Raw genomic sequence first — 20,492 nt, 5'->3', positions numbered from 1 at the left:
CATTTTTGAAAAGGGTAATAGCAGAAAATGCCCCCTAACATTTGAAGCCCAATTTCTCCCGATTCAGAAAACACCCCATATGGGGGTAAAAAGTGCTCTGCTGGCGCACTACAGGTCTCAGAAGAGAAGGAGTCACATTTGGCTTTTTGGAAGCAAATTTTGCTCTGGGGGCATGCCGCATTTAGGAAGCCCCTATGGTGCCAGGACAGCAAAAAAAAAACACATGGCATACCATTTTGGAAACTAGACCCCTTGGGGAACATAACAAGGGGTAAAGTGAACCTTAATACCCCACAGGGGTTTCATGACTTTTGCAAATGTAAAAAAAAAGTAAAATTTTTTACCTAAAATGCTTGTTTTCCCAAAAATTTAACATTTTTGAAAAGGGTAATAGCAGAAAATGCCCCCCAAAATTTGAAGTCCAATTTCTCCCGATTCAGAAAACACCCCATATGTGGGTAAAAAGTGCTCTGCTGGCGCACTACAGGTCTCAGAAGAGAAGGAGTCACATTTTGGCTTTTTGGAAGCAAATTTTGCTCTGGGGGCATGCCTCATTTAGGAAGCCCCTTTGGTGCCAGGACAGCAGAAAAAAAACCACATGGCATTACATTTTGGAAACTAGACCCCTCGGGGAACGTAACAGTGTTACAGTGAGTTCTTACACCTCACAGTTTTTTAGAAAAGTGGGCCTAAATTGAAAAATTTGATTTTTTTACACTAAAATGCTGGGGTTACCCAATTTTTAACATTTTCACAAGGGGTAATATGAGGAATTGGGTTACAAATTTTGGAGGGCTTTTTCCCCTGACTATAAAAATCCATCCACATATGGGGTAACGTGCTGGGCGGGCGCACAACAAGGCTCAGAAGTCATAGAGGTCACTTTGTATTTGTGGCCTATGGCATATCAGTAGCTGACGGTTACATACATTCCGAGGAAAATACAAAAATGAAACACCCACATGTGACACCATTACAGAAAGTACCCACCCTGAGGAATGGGTATAGGGGTAAAGAGGACATTTCTAACGCACAGGGGTTTCCTAAATTTATTTTCCAGGAATGGATGAAGGGTAGCTTTTGAAAATTGCAATTTTCAACCTATGCTCTGCTTCATCTTTTTGGGAACAACTAACATGCGACTCTGAATTGTCGCCTGGAAATACGACAGAGTTCAGCGAGAACTCTTCGCATTTGAGGCGGATGTTTGTTACGGACCTAACAGTTACATACATTCAGAGGAAAATACAAGAAAGGAACACCCATATGTGAGATTATTACAAACAGTACACCCCCTAGGGAAGGTGTATAGGGTGAAGTGGAGATTTGGAACAGATGGGTGTTCCCTTCATTTATTTTCCAGGAATGGATGAAGTGTACTATGGGGGGGAAGAAAATTGCAATTTTAGAACTGATATGCCAATTATTTTCCCAGAATGATGACCCAGAGTACAGCCAAAAGTAAAAAGGATGCCCGCCCCAAACCCTATACTCTGAATCATCATTCTGGGAAGGGGATGTGTGGGGCCGTCCCTATTCTGTTACCTCAAATGCGCAACCCGCTCAGGTGGGGAGAGAGAGCGTTGCGCATTTGAGGCAACTGCAAACCTCCAATGCTTTTGACTCTGTGTCCCATGACCCATTTTTTAGGGGGAAGAAAAAAAAAAAGATATTGGGGGTATTGAGAAAAAGGTTATTTTTTTTTGGGGGGGGGGGGGGTTTGGTATAAAATTTGGAAGACAGTGTACCCTGGACTGGTACATTGGAGTCGAATTGTGGGTAATTAAAATTAGGGCAAATTACGGAAAATTTAGTACTCCATGGAAGTGTGATACTCCCTGAAGCAGCCTATGCAGAGGCCCGGATGATCGGGGCAAGTGTCGCATTGAGTGGTGGTGTCCTTCCGAATCCCCCTCTTGCGACACACTCTGCATTTCTTCTGAGATCGTCCCTTCTTTCCAGTGTGGGGGATCACACATGGAAAGTGTTGGCCGGGGACGATCCGGGGACCTGAAGTTACAGAGGTGCTCTGACCCGCTCTTTGGCGGTCACCATAGATGAGGGCCTTTAGAACTTCCTCTTGGAACTCCAGGTATGTCCCTGTGTTGCCAGCGTTCTTGTACAGTACAAAAGAGTTGTACATGGCAACCTGTACCATGTAGACCGCAACTTTTTTGTACCATATCTTTGTTTTCCGCATGGCATTATATGGCTTGAGGACTTGATCAGAAAGATCAACTCCCCCCATATACCGATTGTAGTCCAGAATACAATCGGGCTTGAGGACCGGTCCCACGGTACCTCGCACAGGGACAGGGGTGCTGCCATTCCCATGAATTGTGGTGAGCATAAGGACATCCCTCTTGTCCTTATACCGGACCAACAACAGGTTATCATGGGTGAGGGCACGGGACTCACCCCGGGGGATAGGAGTCTGCAGGGGATAGGAAGGAAGGCCTCTTTGATTCTTCCGGACTGTCCCACAAGCGAGCGTGGATCTGGCGGCGAGGGATGTGAAGAGAGGGATACTAGTATAAAAGTTATCCACGTAAAGGTGGTAACCTTTATCTAGCAATGGGTGCAAAAGGCCCCAAACGATTTTCCCGCTAACACCCAGAGTGGGGGAACAATCTGGGGGTTCAATGCAGGAATCTCGTCCCTCATACACCATAAACTTGCAAGTGTACCCGGAGGTACTCTCGCAAAGTTTATACATCTTCACGCCATACCGCGCTCGCTTGGTAGGGATGTATTGCCGGAAGCTGAGTCTCCCCTTAAAGCTGATGAGCGACTCATCAATAGCGACCTCCCTTCCAGGGACATAGGCCTCCCAAAATCTGGCCCCGAAGTGATTGATGACCGGCCTGATTTTATACAGGCGGTCATACGCGGGATCAGTTCGGGGGGGACATGCCGCATTATCAGCATAATGCAAACATCTCCGAATGGCCTCGAACCGGGAACGTGCCATGGCCATACTGTAGAGGGGTGTCTGGTAAAAGACGTCCCCACTCCAATATTGCCTGACACAGGGTTTTTTAACTAGACCCATATGCAGCGCAAGGCCCCAAAAGGTCCTCATTTCGGCTGCATCGACTGGAGTCCAGCCGCCGGGTCTAGCTAAAAGTGAGCCCGGGTTAGCGGCGACGAACTGTTGGGCATACAGATTCGTCTGTGTAACCATTAGATTAACAAAGTCGTCACTGAAAAAATGACCGAAAAAGTCCTTTTCAGTGAACCCGGCGATGTTAATCTTGATTCCTGAGTCGCCAACAAACTCAGGAATCACGGGCTCGTGGTCCGCTGGCTCAGCCCAGACAAGTTCTCCGGTACGAGGTACCAGTGACCTTGGCAGGGGGGCTTCACTAGTATGAGCGCCAGGGGGACTCATACTAGCATGGGGCACAGGGTCAAGGGCAGAGGAGGTTTGCGGCACCGCACGGCGGCGTCTCCGCCGCCTTGGTGGCTCATCATCTGAACTAGATGATGAGGAGGACGATGAAATAAGGAAGGTGGGGTCTTCATCGTCCTCTGAGCCGCTCTCGGTGTCGGAGGCAATTATGGCATATGCCTCCTCCGCCGAAAACGCTCTGCGGGCCATTTCCCTACTCTAATGGGGATACGGGTATGTGTGTGTGTGGGGGGGGGAAACTTTATTGGTGTGTGTGCTGCGTGTGGTGTGGTGCGATACTACCTCCCTAACCCGCCCTAACCCGCCCTAACCTAACCTAACTAAACTAACCCGCCCTAACAGAAAAAAATATAAAATAAAAAGGGGACTTTTAAAAAAAAAAAGGGGGGACTTCTAGCGCAAAAAAAACCCTGCGCCAAAAAAATAAGCGTTTATCTAATCAGTGGTGTGTGCACTGATTAGCGCTTGTGGCGGCAAGGGGCGCAGAAGTCAGAGGGGGGTCCGGCCACTCAGCCCAGAACAGTGGCTGGTGGCTTGTACTCAGACCCCCACACAAAAAACCCGAAAAATAAAATAAAAAAACGCTTAACCCCGGAAAAAATGCACCCGCCTGAACAAAAAAAAAAACGCTGATCAGTGATAAATCACTGACAGCGGTGGGACAGGCTGCACACACAGGTACGGTCCGTCCACACAGTACACGCCTGCTACTGGTGGCACGGACCGCCTATGGGTGCAAAAAAAATACGCGTTAACCGAAAAAAGTGCCTTTACCACAAAAAAAAACGCTGATCAGTGATAAATCACTGACAGCGGTGAGGCACGCCACACACACAGGTAAGGTCCGGCCACACAGTACACGCCTGCTACTGGTGGCACGGACCGCCTATGGGTGCAAAAAAAGCGCTGGAAAACGCGTAAAAAAGCGCCGGCACCACAAAAAAAAACGCTGATCAGTACTACGGGACTGATCAGCGGCGGGTGGGCTTTAACAAACGGTGGCGGACCGCTCTTTTATAACTAAGAGGGTCCGCACACACGCTTAGGGAAAAAAGAAAAAAAAAAAAGATCTGCGCCAAAAAAAAAAGGCTGGCGGCAGACCGCAGCGACCCAGCAGGGCCGGGGTCACGCAGCTAAAGGTGCTACGGACCCACGGACACCCACTGAGGTACGCCGAAAAAAGAAAAAAAAAGAAAACTTTTTTTTTTTAACCCTAACCTGTCCCTACCTAAATCTAAAGCTATCCCTGGGGATTTCTGTGCCAAGGGGCCACAGAAAGGGGGCAAGGGGCACTTTTTTTGGACTCAGGGGATGGTGGGCAGCACGGGGCTCCGTCCTGCACACCAGATCTCTGTGGAATGGTGGGCAGAACGGAGCAACGTGCTCCTACCCCCCACCATCCCCTCCCATTACACTGTGATTGGTGTGGCCACTTTGGCCACCCAATCACAACTGTACTGAGGGGGGTGGCCACAATGCCAGCCCCCAGTACAGTACGGATGGTGATTGGTGGTGTATACTACACCACCAGTCACCATCTATATCCGGGTAACAGGGTCACACGTGACCCTGAGGACCCGGAACCGCTGCAGAACGCCGGTTAGTAGTTACCGGCGTCCTGCAGCGATCGCCGGTATAGGAGGTCCTCCGGACCTCCTCCGGCACACTGCCGGGATGTCTGCTGATAGAAATCAGCAGACATCCGGCTCCGATCCCCGCCCGGTGAGCGGCGGGGAACGGAATCGCAGCGCATCGCTCATCTGAATTGATGAGCGATGTGCTGCGATCGCCGACATGGGGGGACATAATGACCCCCCTGGGCGATATGCCGGGATGCCTGCTGAACGATTTCAGCAGGCATCCGGCTCCGGCGCCCCTCCGGCTAGCGGTGGGGGCCGGATTTCCCACGGGCGTATGGATACGCCCTCGGTCCTTAAGGACTCGGAATGCAGGGCGTATCCATACGCCCTATGTCCTGAAGAGGTTAAAGGGGTTATCCAGGAAAAAAACTTTTTTTTTTTTTTATATATATATATAATCAACTGGCTCCGGAAAGTTAAACAGATTTGTAAATTACTTCTATTAAAAAATCTTAATCCTTTCAGTACTTATGAGCTTCTGAAGTTAAGGTTGTTCTTTTCTATCTAAGTGCTCTCTGATGACACGTGTCTCGGGAACCGCCCAGTTTAGAAGCAAATCCCCATAGCAAACCTCTTCTTAACCCTGGGGTTCGGATGGTATTAACCCCTCATGTGTTCGTGATGCCAGTGTGGTTTTCGGGTTCCGGAACACCACATGCCCGGATTCTCTGCTATCCCAGTTGCTAGTAGGGAATAAAGAGTCCACAACCAGTTAGGGGTAAACGGAGGCTTTACTGAATAGAAGACAGGTGGAATTATCTTCACAGCTAAGGCCAGAATTCCCAGAGAGGTGGCCAGGAACCCAGAGGACCTCACAGCTTGCTGGACCAATACTTGTAATAAACTTGACTTACCTTGAAATTAGACTTGACTTGACTATGTGCAGGACTTGACTAGTTTCAGTGACAGCCGACATAGACTTGAGACCTACTGAGAGACTGTAGCTTTTGTGGCCTTCCAGATGCTGATTACTTGCCCTGAGTTATCTGGTAACTGCTGTGCTCAGCAAAGACTTAGGGTGCTTTCACACCACGTTTTGTACTTATGGTTCCCGTATACGTCTGGGAGGAGGAGGGGCGGGGCTTAATCGCGGCGCCCGCACTCAGCCGTATTCGGGAACCGTATTTAATGCATGTCTATGAGCCGACCGGAGTGAACCGCAGCCTCTGGTCGGCTGCGTTTTCGGCCGTATGTGGTTTCCCGACCGCAGGCAAAAACGTGGTCAGCCGCGTTTTTGCCTACGGTCGGGAAACCGCATTCGGCCAAAAACGCAGCCGACCGGAGGCTGCGGTTCACTCCGGTCGGCTCATAGACATGCATTAAAGCTGGTGCTCTCTGGGAGTACATGTGACAACCTTATACACAGGTCCTTGAGACCTCCCATGGGTCCTCTACACTATCCAGACATAGGGATCCTGTCTATGCATTAAAGTGATATACACACCTTTATAAAACCAACAGGGAGACAACAGGGGGAGACCCTGCAGTGGGGCCTCCAGGTCGCTGAGGGACTCAACCTGACAGGGCCTAAAAGGTAGTAAAGGACCGTGTACCTGTACTGGGACATCATGGATGTCTGATTGCGGGGGTTCTGCCTCTGGGGACCCCCGCGATCCCCCTGATGCACGCAACGTTCCTTTAGAGCGTCGGGTGCAGCACGGGAGTGCCGGAGGCTCGTGAAGTCACGTCCGCACCACGCTCGTGACGTCATGGCCCCGCCCCCTCAATTCAAGTCTATGGAGCGGGCGTGACGGCCATCACGCCCCCTTCCATAGACTTGCATTAAGGAGGCATGGCCTTGATTTCACAAGCCTCTGCCCCGCATAGCCAGTAATCCGGCACGGAGAAAATTTTTCTCTATGCACCGGATGTCTCGGGTGCCGCAGCCGAGATCGTGGGGGTCCCCAGCGGCAGGACCCCCACGATCAGACATCTTATCCCCTAACCTTTGGATAGGGGATAAGATATCTAGGGGCGGAGTACCCCTTTAAGTAAATAAAAGGTATCCCGTCCTTTTAGGTACTTTTCAACAATTATGTTGGGCATTTGCCATCAGAAAAAAAGCTAAATGGCTGGAGATGTAGTTCAATGAAATTCATGCTCCTCCCTACTGTTGCTTGTCTGGATGTATCTACAGATACCTCCTCACTTGGTACCACCATGTCACCTATGACCTTCTCTACTGCTCTAGGGCTTCTCTTCAGTCTCTCCTCTTCTTTTAAGTTCTATTGATCATTCCTCTTCCATCAAACCTTCCTATTTACCCCAATATCTCACCTCTTCAAAGGAGTGGACAGCCTCAGTCTCTAAAGTCCTAATAGCTTTAAAGCTGCAAATATGTACAGGATACTGTACGTGTGAATAGACCCTTAGGGTACGTTCACACGTGCAGGCTATGCTGCATATTTTGTGCAGCTGATTGTTACCCATTGAAGTTAATAGGTAGCAAAATCAGCTGTACAAAATATGCAGCAGATCCTGTCCGTTTGAATGTACCCTAAGGGCAGGGTCACACGGGGCACATCCGCAGCATATTTCACACTGTGGATGCGCCGGCAGCAGTCAAAGAGGGACTGCAGAGCAAGCTCCCGGCTGCAGCCGAGAGCCTTCTCTGCAGTTCCTCTGTGTCTGCCGTCGGCACATCCGCAGCGTGAAATACGCTGTGGTTGTTCCCAGTGTGATCCTGCCCTAAAGCAGTATCCGAGCCAAAAACAATAAAGGGCAACTCCAGAGGGGAAAATTTTTATTTTATTAAAAATCAACTGGTTCCAGAAAGTGATACAGATTTGTAAATCACTTAACCCTTAAAAAATCTTAGCCCTTCCAGTATTTATCAGCTGCTGTATGCTCCAGAGGGAGTTGTGTAGTTCTTTGCAGTCTGATCACAGTGCTCTCTGCTGCCTCCTCTGTCCATGTCAGGAACTGTGCACAGTACAAGCAAATCCCCATAGAAAACCTCTCCTGCTCTGGACAGTCCCCGACATGGCAGCAGAGAGCACTGTGGCCAGACTGGAAAGAACTACACAACTTCCTCTGGAGCATACAGCAGCTGGTAAGTACTGGAAGGGTTCCAAACTTTAATAGAATAATTTTATAAATCTGTATAACTTTCTGGCAGCAGTTGATTTGAAAACATTTTTTTCCTCCTCCGGAGTACCCCTTTATTTGTGCATACTTTGAATCGATAAGAGTCACATGGGGAAATTGATCAAAACCTGTGCAAAGGGAAAGTTGCCCAGTTGCCCATAGCAACCAATCCGATTTCTTCTTTCATTTTTAACAAGGCCTCTGCAAAGTGAAAGAAGCGATCTGATTGGTTGCTATGGGCAACTGAACAACTTTTCCTCTGGGCAGGTTTTGATAAATCTCCCCCATCATTTTCTAAAGGAATGACAGAAAGAACTTATTTATTATCCCTTCTTCTTTACACATTAACTTTACTGACTTTGCACCGTTCGCCGTCTCCTCACTCATAGGTGTCAGCGAAAACTTTTGGTTTCCATGGAGAAGGCGGTCATTGCGTATTAGCAGCTGATATAATGTGATGATTCACAAAGTATATTAGTCAGGTGTGACTTTCATTGGGCGCCATCTATTCAGGGATATATTTGGTTACAGTTCTTTCATACTGAAGTGCAGAGTATTTCTACGAGGGGTCGGGGCAGGTGGAATTGCCTTAAAGGGGAACTCCGGCCCTGAGACATCTTCCCCTTCAGCTCTATCTGTATACTCCTGCTATCTCTAGGGGATCAGGATATATAGAAGTCATACATCTCCCCATTCAGCTCTACCTGTATACTGCTTCTATCTCTATGGCATCAATATAGATAGTAGTTATACACCTCCCCTCCTGCTCTATCGGTATACTGCTGCTATCTCTATGGGATCAGGATATGTAGAAGGTATACACCTCCCCTTCAGCTCTATCTGTATACTGCTGCTGCTGCTATCTCTATGGGATCAGGATATGTAAAAGTTATACACCTCCCCTCCAGCTCAATCTGTATACTGCTGCTATCTTTAAGGGGTCAGGATATTTAGAAGTTATACACCTCCATCTGTATACTGCTGCTGCTATCTCTAAGGAATCAGTATATATAGTAGATATACACCTCCCCTCCAGGCAGCCCAGCAGCATAGATGTTGGGTCCACTGAAAGACTTCGGCCGACATTTATCATTGTCTTTAGACTGTTTTTTGTGTCTAGAAAAGACATTTGCGTCTTTTTTTCACATTTTGGTTTACACATTTCTGCTGATTTTCAGTTGCAATCCACTGATTTTGGCAATACACCGGATATGGTCGGGTTTTATGAACTGCGCCTTTTTCTTTGGGGGGGCGCACTCTCTTTCCTCAGGGTGTCTCTCAGTACATTGAGCTCCCACAAACAAACATCCAAACGTTCACATTTCAGTCGTTTTTCTTTAGGATCTGTCTCTCTTTTAATTTCATCCCTTAATCTTGAAATTTGTAATTCTTTCAGAAATATTTATTTATTAGCAATTTTACTACTTACAGCAGCGGAGATCTCTTCATTCACAACCCCAGACCGACCTCCACAAGATGGACCTTCTCTAGCATCATGGTGAAGGCCGAGCTCCAGACCAGGGGCTTTCCCAGAAGACTCAGCCCAGCTTCCTTCACTTCCTCCTGGATCTGAGGCCACGCCCCCTCCCTAGGGAGAGCTCAGCAGCACACAACCTCTTCCCTCCAGCTCTATCTGGATACTGCTATCTCTATGGGATCAGGATATATAGTAAATATACACCTCCCCTCCAGCTCTATCTGTATTCTGCTACTGCTATCTCTATGGAATAAGTATATATATTAGATATACACCTCCCCTCCAGCTCTGTCTGTATACTGCTGCTATCTCTATGGGATCAGGATATATAGTAAATATACACCTCCCCTCCAGCTCCATCTGTATTCTGCTACTGCTATCTCTATGGAATAAGTATATATATTAGATATACACCTCCCCTCCAGCTCTGTCTGTATACTGCTGCTATCTCTCTGGGATCAGGATATATAGTAAGAATACACCTTCCCTCCAGCTATGTCTTTATACTGGGGTTGCCATCTGATCGGTATTTTAGCCACCGTGCCAGTATTTGTATGTTAAAAATACCGGCAATGCAATGGCCGGTATTTATCCAACCAATCCCCCAACTCCCGGAATGCTGCGCCATAGCCTAAACCAGTGTTTCCCAACCAGAGCGCCTCCAGCTGTTGCAAAACTACAACTCCCAGTATACCCGGACAGCCAACGGCTGTCCGGGCATGCTGGGAGTTGTAGTTTTGCAACAGCTGGAGGCACCCCTGGTTGTTAAACACTGACCTACACCTACACTGACCTACACAACGTCATGAGGGGTTGTGGCTATGACATCATGAGCTCCCAGCTCCAGCGTTTGGAACAGTTTGTTACAAACGCTGAGCAGCGGAGTACCCCTTTAAGTGTCTAGATGGTTCATGTGATCTGCAGCCAACGGACAATGGTTTTTTGGAGGGTCAAAGTGACCTGATCAGCCAACCAATGTATGTTTGCTCATTTGTCGGTTTATCACTAAAATAGCCGATAACTTATACCGGAATATCGGTATAAGTTGTCGGCTATCGGCCTGAAAGGTCACAGATTATCGGTATCGGCCCTAAAAAAAACCCTAGTACAAACGCTACATGTTACACTGAAGAAAACCTGCACGTTTCAAGTGCCGACTGCACTATATCTCGAGGCTAAGCAAGAGGACAATTATAGCATGTGTCACAAACAAACAAAGACTAACCGGGAAACCGTTCTTAACTCTTATTTTAAAGGGGTACCCCAGTGGAAAACAGATTTGTAAATTATTTCTAGTTAAAAAAAATATATTAATTCAAGTACTTATCAGCTGCTGTATGCTGTACAGGAAGTTCTTTTCTTTTTGAATGTATTTTCTGTCTGACCACAGTGCTCTCTGCTGACACCTCTGTCCATGTCAGGAACTGTCCAGAGCTGGATAGGTTTGCTATGGGGATTTGCTCCTACTCTGGACAGTTCCAGAGGTGTCAGCAGAGAGCACCGTGGTCAGATAGAAAAAAAAATTCACAAAGAAAAGAATTTCCTCTGTAGTATACAGCAGCTGATAAGTACTGGAAGCATTAGGATTTTTTTACATCCAAAGGATAGGGAATAAGATGTCTGATCACGGGGGTCCCGCCGCCGGGGCGGGGTGTGACGTCACATGGGGGCGGAGTTGTGACGTCACGATAATCCAACCCTGTGGTAGTCACGCTGCACACTCAGAGCCTCCAGCACTGCGGTGAGGTCGCAAAGGTGGGTGCTGAATGACAGATTGCAGGACGGGACCCCCGCGATCAGACATCATATCCCCTATCCTTTGAATAGGGGATAAGATGTATTAGGGCCGGAGTACCCCTTCAATAGAAGTAATTTACAAATCTGTAACTTTCTGGCACCAGTTGATTAAAAAAAAAAAAAAAAAATGCCACCGGAGTACCCCTTTAATGTACCAAAGAAATGAGCTAATGTAGTTAAGTAATATACTTAGTAATATAGTAAAGTCATTGTTATGGACCCAGATCTTGTTATCAAAAAGATATCCAGCGTTTGCAATAGTACATTAGCCTTGAGTGGAGTCGTCACTTCAGACGTGTAGGTTTTCTTTAGTGTTAACCTGTAGTGTATGAACAAGTCTTCAATGAAACATGTTTCTATGTGACAACCAGAAACACGAAAAGAAGTAGAAATGAGTCGGCACTGAATTGTGTTACCGCTATGAATGCAATTAATGTGTGGACAATGGGGAACATGTATCAAAGATTTTACCTCTGTTTTGTGTGTATTTTTTGCGCAAAATTTTGCGCAAGCCCTTTTTTTGCGCACGTTTTGGTAGAGCATGTCCTCCAGATGTGGCTGAATCAGGGTACCTTGGAGTGACATCTATAGTACACATGGATTTATTAACTGCGCACTTTTTTTTTTTTACACCAAAAATTTTTGACGCAAGAGCTGTTTTTTTTTGCGCAAATATAAGCCATTTTGGACTTAACATAGCAAGATGCTCTAAATCATTGATTCTATTTTCCAAAGAGTGGATTTAGGAGATTACTATATTTACCCGCAATTTATGAAGCTCATTGCACTTGATTGATAAATTTAGCGCTTCTGCACATAATTTAGAATTCGGGAAAAGGGGTAAAATGCTTCTACCATACACAAATAATGATACATGTCCCCCAATGAGTGGAGATGGAGCATATATATCCCGATTTCGGATCCTAGGAGGTGCTTCACGGAAACAGAAAATATGCCAAATGTTTAGATGCCAAGAAAGTTGAAAACGGAGCACTCACCCGGTACGTGTCCTCAAAGGTGGGCTGATCCCCGAGCAGGGTCTTTGGCAGGGAGGCGGTAGATGGAACAGGGGGGAGCTCAGACACCGGCTACGGTCCGTATCGTGCCACGGTTTGTATCGTGCCAACGTTCCGTATCGTGCCACGGTTTGTATCGTGCCAACGGTCCGTATCGTGCTAGTGGGCGCTTCGTCAGGCCGTACGGCCTGACGAAGCACCCATTGGTGCGATACGGACCGTGGCTGGCGTCTGAGCTCCCCCCATTCCATCCACCGCTTCCCTACCGAAGACCCTGCTCGGGGTTCAGCCCACCTTTGAGGACACATACTGGGTGAGTGCTCCGTTTTGGACACGTACCGGGTGAGTGCTCCGTTTTGGACACGTACCGGGTGAGTGCTCCGTTTTCAAGTTTCTTGGCATCTACACATGAAACATGTTTCTACTTTGATAAGTGGTGCTGAATGTATTCTCTAAAAACTGCGGTATTACCAGAAGAAATGGGTACCCACTGGCGGCCATATGTGAGCCGTTTCTTCCAGGTGTGACAAACATCTGCTGTGAAACATCTCTGCAGGATAAGACTACAGACAGCTTTTAAGGAGTTGGCCCACATTATCACCTATATAGGGGACAGGTGATCTTATAATCCCTAGAGATTCCACTAATAGGACTCCCAAAGGGAATGGAGGTCCCCAAGTGCCCCTTGTATATGGAGTAGTAATGAGCCGGCATCACCTCTAATCCCTTCATGGTTCATCTAAAAAGAAAAGCAGATGGCGCTCCATGTAGAGTATTGCTCAATGAGAGCGGGAGGTTAAGGCAACCGCTTACCAATACAGGTTGTGTACCCGCATACACAACAATGGAGAGCGTTTGTATGTGTGGTGGCCCAGTACAGGAGTTGCACCCCTGTACCCTAGCTGCCCTGTCTGGCAGACTCCATACAGTGACCCCTGGGCCCCCCCTGCACTTGTGTTCTACCTACTTCCTTAAATGCCTATGTTATACCATATAATGTACATAAAATGTGTTGTCATGTGATTGTAACCCAGTTGTCATGTGATTGTAACCCCGTGTTGTCATGTGATTGTAACCCATAGGCATTTCAGTGATCATGAGACCTAAGGGTGACCTATGGGACCCCTTCCTCGTCTCCCCCATATAAGCCCTGGGTGGAGCTAGCTCGCTCTCTTATGCTCTTTCTGTTTAGCTGAGTTGCAGTGAGGTCAACTCCTAGGTGTGTGTCTGGAGTCCAGAGGAGGTCTTAAGTCAGTCAAGCAGCCAGGGATTCTCAAGTCCTTTGCCATTGTTCTGTAACTTGGCGTCTGAGTTATTGTTTGCCCCCGTACCTAGCCCAGGATCCAGCAGTATTCCTTCAGGTGATGTAGAGGATAAACCATGTCCTGGCGTCACGAACATAAGGGGTTAATGCCATCTGTCCATAGGGTAATTCCATCTGCTCTCATCACACCCTCACCACATATTGGAAGCACATTCCTGTCTGCAGCCTTCCTGATGTGAACGGATACCAAAGAGTGGACCAGGACTTTAGAATGATTCAGGAACTGCCTATCCTGGTCGGCACCAAACAGTTCCTGAACCATTCTGAAGTCCTGGTCCACTCTTCACCATCCATGGGACTCATGGCGATAACTGGGCACTGTACTTGGCTATCTCCATCAGTTCCATTGACTTCTCTAACCTTGACCATGCATACGTTTGCATAGTAGCTGCATACACAAAATAGAAGGCATTTTATATTAGTTTCATTGGAGTTACTTTAAAGGGGTACTCCACCGGAAAACATTTTTTTATTTTTTTAAATCAACTGGTGCCAGAAAGTTAAACAGATTTGTAAATAACTTCTATTTAAAAATTTTAATCGCTCCATACTTATAAGCTGCTGTATACTACACAGGAAGTTCTTTTCTTTTTACATTACCTTTCTGTCTGACCACAGTGCTCTCTGCTGACACCTCTGTCCATTTTAAGAACTGTCCAGAGCAGCATAGGTTTGCTCTGGGGATTTGCTCCTACTCTGGACAGTTCCTGACATGGTCAGCAGAGAGCACTGTGGTCAGACAGAAAGAAAATTCAAAAAGAAAAGAACTTCCTGTGTAGTATGCAGTGGCTGCTAAGTACTGGAAGGATTAAGATTTTTAAATAGAAGTAATTTACAAATCTGTTTAACTTTCTGGCACCAGTTGATTAAAAAAAAAATGTATTCCAGTGGAGCACCCCTTTAATCGTGGTTGAAAAGTGTATATTATGATCAAGAAACTTATTTCTCTAGGTAAAAAAAAAAGCCTATCCCAAGTTTGTCATGGACACTCAGGACTGGATCTTACCTCTGTAATAACCTTTTGGGAAGTGATACAAGACAGACACCAATGTACTCTCCACTCAATTCATTTGTATCAAAGCCGTACGTTGTATCATAATCAATTTCCCAAACACTTATAATATCCCATGTCCTCTCACAGATTTGTGCATATAAAAAATGGATATACAGCAATACATATATATTGCTGATATGTATATCAACAATAAACACAACGCCCAGGTTAAGTATCTAAACCAGGCTCTGCATTCTAGATATGTGGTGTTTTTTTGTTCTCTTTTTGATTTAGTCAGCAATCTCAATGGTGGTTGGCCCCATCTGGTTGACATATGACTCTGCTCGACATGACGCAAGTTGTCAAGTCAATACATGGGGTGAAAACTTAGACCCTGAGCTGGGACAGACTACTCCAGTTTATCCCATCTACACATTCTGATCAATGCCAGGTCACCTTGGGAGGAGAGGGCAGTAACAGGTGGTCTAGTCGAAAACAGCATGTGGAGTGTTGGAAGGGGACAGTTTATTTCGCACGCACAGCGTACATTGTAAAAGACTGAGGCATCGCAGTGTTTCTGATGAATACAGAGGAGGCTTCATAGAGACCCACCCACCCCAAAACAGAGTGTTGGGAAGAACAGGGGAAAGGACAGATGTCCAGGGTCCAGATGCCCCCTATGTTCTCTGTCTTTAACACCTCTTCTTCTCCTCCTCTCACACTAAAGGTCCATACAACCAGTCTTTGTGTCACGCCCAACATCACTCTGGGGCACTGGCATCTAGAGGGTCTGCCAGTCTCCGGTGATGTGAGAGGGGTGTGAGGTCCTCTGGAGCAGGAGGCGGTGGTGGTTTTGGAGACTGCGGTGGTCTAGGTAGTGGTGGCGGGCCTCGTAGAGTCTGTATCCGCCGACATTCCTGGCAGATTCTGAAATGGGAACACCCTCCCCGACCAGAGGAAGACGGGGCATCCTCATGGAGACGCTGAGCACCTGGGGCAGGGGGAGGATGAGGAGGAGCCGGAGGGTGCTGGTGGGTCTGGTAAAGGCGGCCATTGCAGAGTCGCGTCTCTCTGGTAGCTCGAGGCGGTCGACTGAGGGAAAGTAGAGTCCTCCCATGAAGGTGACGTGGTGGCCGACGACGGTGACGCGAACGAGATGTCTTTTTACAGGACACTGCACTGCGGAGCTCACTCAGCATCTCTTGACATACTGAGATCTGATGAGAAGAAACAAAGATGGTAAGGAGACAAAGCTAAATATAAAAGGAACAAAAACATCATGAAAATAAAGTCTTGGAAAGCAGAACACGGAAGCATAAAGAGGAAAAGCAATAATAGTTGTGTGGGATGAGGAGAGAGCAGAACAGCAGAACAAACAAGAGCAGCAGGGGAGAGGAGAGTGGGCGAAAAACTGTGCACCAACCCCTGGGGGACAACAAAGAAAATCTAATGCAAAACTAGGGCAAAAACAAAAGAGGGGTGTAAAATAATAACTGACCCCTTAGGTGTGCAGCCAGCGGGGAAGAAGAGAAACATTTCTTTCTTATGTCGAAGAGAAACTACAAAGACTACAATGTACACAGAAATACGTGGAACACATTGACAGATCAGCAGCGCCGTGCTGTGCACCGTCAAACATTGCGCAGATTTTCTCACCTCTTCATTGTCCACTGAACGTCTCGTTGACCACACGAACTCCATGATGGCCACAAACACGGCGATTATTAGGCCGCAGATGAGAACGACAAAGATACCACCAATGTTCTCCATGCCCAGTCCTGTAAAAATATACATAGTTAGGGATATGTCCCGAAGGTCATTACAAAGTCTCAAAGGTTCTCTGGAGCTGGATCAGCTATAGCAGGGCCATTGTGTGGGCCCAGCAAGCCAAAAACCCAACAATACACAGGGAATTCTGAACTTTAGAAGTTATGTGTGAGGGAACCTTTAAGGGGGTACTCCGCTGACCCAGCGTTCAGAACATTTTGTTCAGAACGCTTGGAGCAGGCGGTGGGGGTCGTGACGTCACAGCCACGTCCTATAGACTTGCATTGAGGGGTCATGACGTGATGTCACGAGGGGCGTGGTTGTGACGACACAACCCCCGCCTCCTGCACCCAGCGTTCTAAACGAGATTGCACAGAGATTGTGGGGGTCCCAGCTGCGGGACCCCCGCGATCAGACATCTTATCCCCTATCCCTTGGATAGGATATCTAGAGGCGGAGTACCCCTTCAAAAAGGTTGTCCAGGATTAGAAAAACCAAGCTGATTTTTTTCCCAAAAACAGCACCGCACGTGTCCTCACTGCAGCTCAGTTCTATTGAAGTAAATAAAACCAAGTTGCAATACCACACACAACCTGAGGACAGGTGTGGTGCTGTTTTTTCTATTACTGTATAAGGCTCCATTGCGCCCCATCAATAACGTCCGTCAAACACTTTTTTTTTTTTTGTTTTACGGGGTGCAACGGGCAATAACAGGTCCCGATGGACCCCATTATAGTCAATGTTGCTATTTTCAAAGAGAATAGTGGGGGGAAGAGACGGTGCAAGCACTATTTTTTCTCCCGCTATCCTCTCCGGCGGTCCTGACGGCCATCACACTACCAGTTCATAACAGGAGTGTGAAAGGGCCTAACCCATTTCACATGTACATGCCAACCGGTCCCAAGAGGCACTTGGCCTACTGACATAGCTATGAGAAATCACCCAAAGCGATTGTTGTGGGGTTCGAAGCAAAGAAGACTCCAGTGCTGCGTCTTCTCCAAACCTGGAATTTCAGCAGATACTTTGGAACAAGGAGGGAAGGGCTAATGTAAGATGCAAGGGGGGATATAGTATATCAAAAGAAGTACTGATGTTGTATCAAGCCAACTCCTCTTATAAAGCATGGCTCTAGCACACTCTACTGTACCCGGCACTCTGAGGCCAATTTCTGCTCCATCGTCCTATACTGTGTCCATGAGAAATGGGGATTGCAAGGACCTTCTACTTTCTTCATGGGCCTCGATGCTGTCAGAGGGTCTGATTCATCAACAGCAACAACTCATTTTGAGTGGGTCCCCTAAGGGGTCCTGAAATTTCGGCCATTAAAAAGAGCATGATACTTATTTTGGATGTAATATTGGTCTTTATGCACAAAAATGCTAGTTTTATTTTTTCCCTTGTGTCCTTGGCAATGGTAAACATTCCGAAACACATGAGAATTTCAAGCAAAGACCAGATTTGCATATAATACCAATATAATGCATTATAAAAACACTACAAAAACAACCATTTTGACCCTGTGTGAACATAAAATCAGTCAAAAACTTGTATGAATCCCATAGTGGAACCAGTGGAAACTAAACTCGTCCTGCAAAAAACAAACCCCTACACAGCTACTTTGATGGAAATTGAAATGTTTTGGGTTGTTTTGAAAAGTGTAATACAAAAACAAACTATTTTCCAAAAGGGTAGTATTTTTTATTTTTATTTTTTAGGTACTAACATAAAAAACTATATAAATTTGAAATGCATTATATATACTCCAAACAGGTGCCAATACAAATTACAACTCATACCGCAAAAAACAAGGCCCACCTCCCCATACAGTTATGTGGATAGAAAAAAAAAATAAGTTACAGATTTAAAAATGAAAAGGGGAAAAATTAAAGGGGTACTCCGGTGGAAAACATTATTTATTTATTTTTTTTTAAATCAACTGGTGCCAGAAAGTTAAACAAGATTTGTAAATGACTTCTATAAAAAAAAAAACTTTACCCTTTTAGCAGCTGTATACTACAGAGGAAATTCTTTTCTTTTTTGAATTTCTTTTTTGTCTTGTCCACAGTGCTCTCTGCTGACACCTGATGTCCATATCAGGAACTGTCCAGAGCAGGAGAAAATCCGTGGACAGTTCCTGACATGGACAGAGGTGTCAGCAGAGAGCACTGTGGACAAGACAAAAAAAAAGAAATTCAAAAAGATTACAATTTCCTCTGTAGCATACAGCTGCTAAAAAGTACTGGAAGGATTAAGATTTTTTAATAGAAGTCATTTACAAATCTGTTTAACTTTCTGGCACCACTTGATTTAAAAAAAAAAAAAATGTCACCGGATTACCCCTTTAATGCTTCCTCAACACCAAACTAGGAATCCTTAAAGGGGTACTCCGCTGTTCAGCGATTGTAACAAACTGTTCCAAACGCTGGAGCCGGGAGCTCGTGACATCATAGCACCACCCCCTTATAATGTCACGCCCCACCCCCTCAATGCAAGTCTATGGGAGGGAGCGTGACATCTGTCGTGACATTATGAGGGGGCGGGGCTATGATGTCACGAGCTCCCGATGCCGGCTCCAGCATTCGGAACAGTTTGTTCCAAACGCTGAGCAGAGAAGTACCCCTTTAAGGGGTTAAGAGTTAACCTGCGGCTGTTCTCGTAGGGATATAATTGCGGGTTGCTCGTGTTGGTGTAATTGCTGCGTGTTTTCCTGAGAACACAATGTTAGGATAGAGCGCCAGCAGATTTCTATATATTACCGCTCTGCCGCTTGCTGCTGTGTATGGTGAATAGGGGAACATTGCTGAACGTGTCAGCTCACTGCAACCTTACCACATCAATGCCTCTCCAGCACTTATCTCCGCACAACGCCCAACAAGCTGCCACTCACTATACAGGGAGAGAGAGGAGCGGACCCACAAGACAGCATTGTAATCTAGGGAAATTATTCCTATACATGGATGCATACTAGTCTTCTTCTGGGAATGTGTATAATATCCCTACAACAGGTTATAGCAGAGGGGAACCTATACTTACTGTACACTGACTGACCCCCAAAAATAATACACCCAGATGGAAATGTCAGATAGCTGCATAACCGTTATGTCCCAGGCCAATGTGTAAATGATTACAGGTTTGATCTAATTAGACCCTGGATCTTGCCACAAGAGGGCGTAAAAGGATCTCCCCCTGCTGCCCTGTCCTGTGTCCTAAAGGCTACTTTTGGGTAGTGTACCTCTTAGTGAGAAATCGATAGTTGCCAATAGGCAAAATAGGCAGCCGCCTAGAGCGGCCTCTTGATGGGGGATGCTTCTTTGCCTGCAACAAGAATGTTAGACAACCAGCATCAGAACCACTCGCTCAGCCATCAGCAGAGGAGGAGGTTTGTTACAGTTTGTCAGCCCAGCAGTAAGTTAATTACATAAGGAGAGGCTTGGGACAATGGGCGGAGTCAAGTGGGCGGTAAAATTAGTTTTTGCCTAGGGTGGCAAAAACCCTTACACCAGCCCTGACAGGATGACAGGGAAGTCACATGGATTATCATTCCCCTGCCTGCTTTTGAGTTGTGGATTGACTCCTGCTGATATCTGATTTATTAACGCAACACGTTTCAAGGCCGAAATGGCCTTTTCATCAGACGCCTGATGAAAAGGCCATTTCAGCTTTGAAACGCGTTGTGTGTTAATAAATCAGTTATTCATGCTACCCTTTTCATCTGATTCCTTGTTGTCTGGCAGTGCGGATCGACTTCCATCCTGTATCCTGCTGCACGCCGTTCTGGCGTGGGAAGCCTGCGGCAGCCAGCTTGTACTTATCGTGCTGTCTCTTTCTAGCGTTGTGAGCATTGTGCCTCGAACATTGCACAACTGAATAAGGTGAGCGTATTACTCACCTAATTGCACAATGGCACTTTACCACTAGTTCTGCACATAGAAGCGCTCTTGTCTCTTTTTTCCTCAGAGGGGCTCACAATGTGAAAAG

The 20,492-nt window shown here is 46.5% G+C and overlaps 1 protein-coding gene and 1 long non-coding RNA gene across 11 annotated transcripts in view; one reads left to right on the top strand and one right to left on the bottom strand.

The window, feature by feature from the left end:
* The window catches only part of LOC130293805 (uncharacterized), a 54,049-nt gene that overhangs the window by 15,972 nt on the left and 17,585 nt on the right, over positions 1-20,492 (top strand). For 5 of the 7 annotated variants that reach the window (XR_008848296.1, XR_008848300.1, XR_008848297.1 and 2 more), the window contains exon 3: positions 9,571-9,808. The exons of the other annotated variants lie outside the window; for them this stretch is intronic. This is a non-coding gene — a long non-coding RNA (uncharacterized LOC130293805). The remainder of the gene's footprint in view (positions 1-9,570; positions 9,809-20,492) is intronic. 7 annotated transcript variants of the gene reach the window in all.
* The window catches only part of GRIK5 (glutamate ionotropic receptor kainate type subunit 5), a 354,857-nt gene continuing 349,620 nt past the window's right edge, over positions 15,256-20,492 (bottom strand). For all 4 annotated transcript variants that reach the window (XM_056542912.1, XM_056542911.1, XM_056542909.1 and 1 more), the window contains 2 exons: positions 16,404-16,525; positions 15,256-15,964 (listed from right to left, as the gene is read on the bottom strand). In XM_056542912.1, coding sequence (XP_056398887.1) covers positions 15,509-15,964; positions 16,404-16,525 — 578 coding nt within the window. In that variant the 3' untranslated portion in view covers positions 15,256-15,508. The remainder of the gene's footprint in view (positions 15,965-16,403; positions 16,526-20,492) is intronic.

Source organism: Hyla sarda, chromosome 10 (assembly GCF_029499605.1).
Source record: "Hyla sarda isolate aHylSar1 chromosome 10, aHylSar1.hap1, whole genome shotgun sequence".
In the NCBI taxonomy this organism is placed as follows: domain Eukaryota; kingdom Metazoa; phylum Chordata; class Amphibia; order Anura; family Hylidae; genus Hyla; species Hyla sarda.
This window is presented reverse-complemented; position numbering and strand designations above follow the sequence as displayed.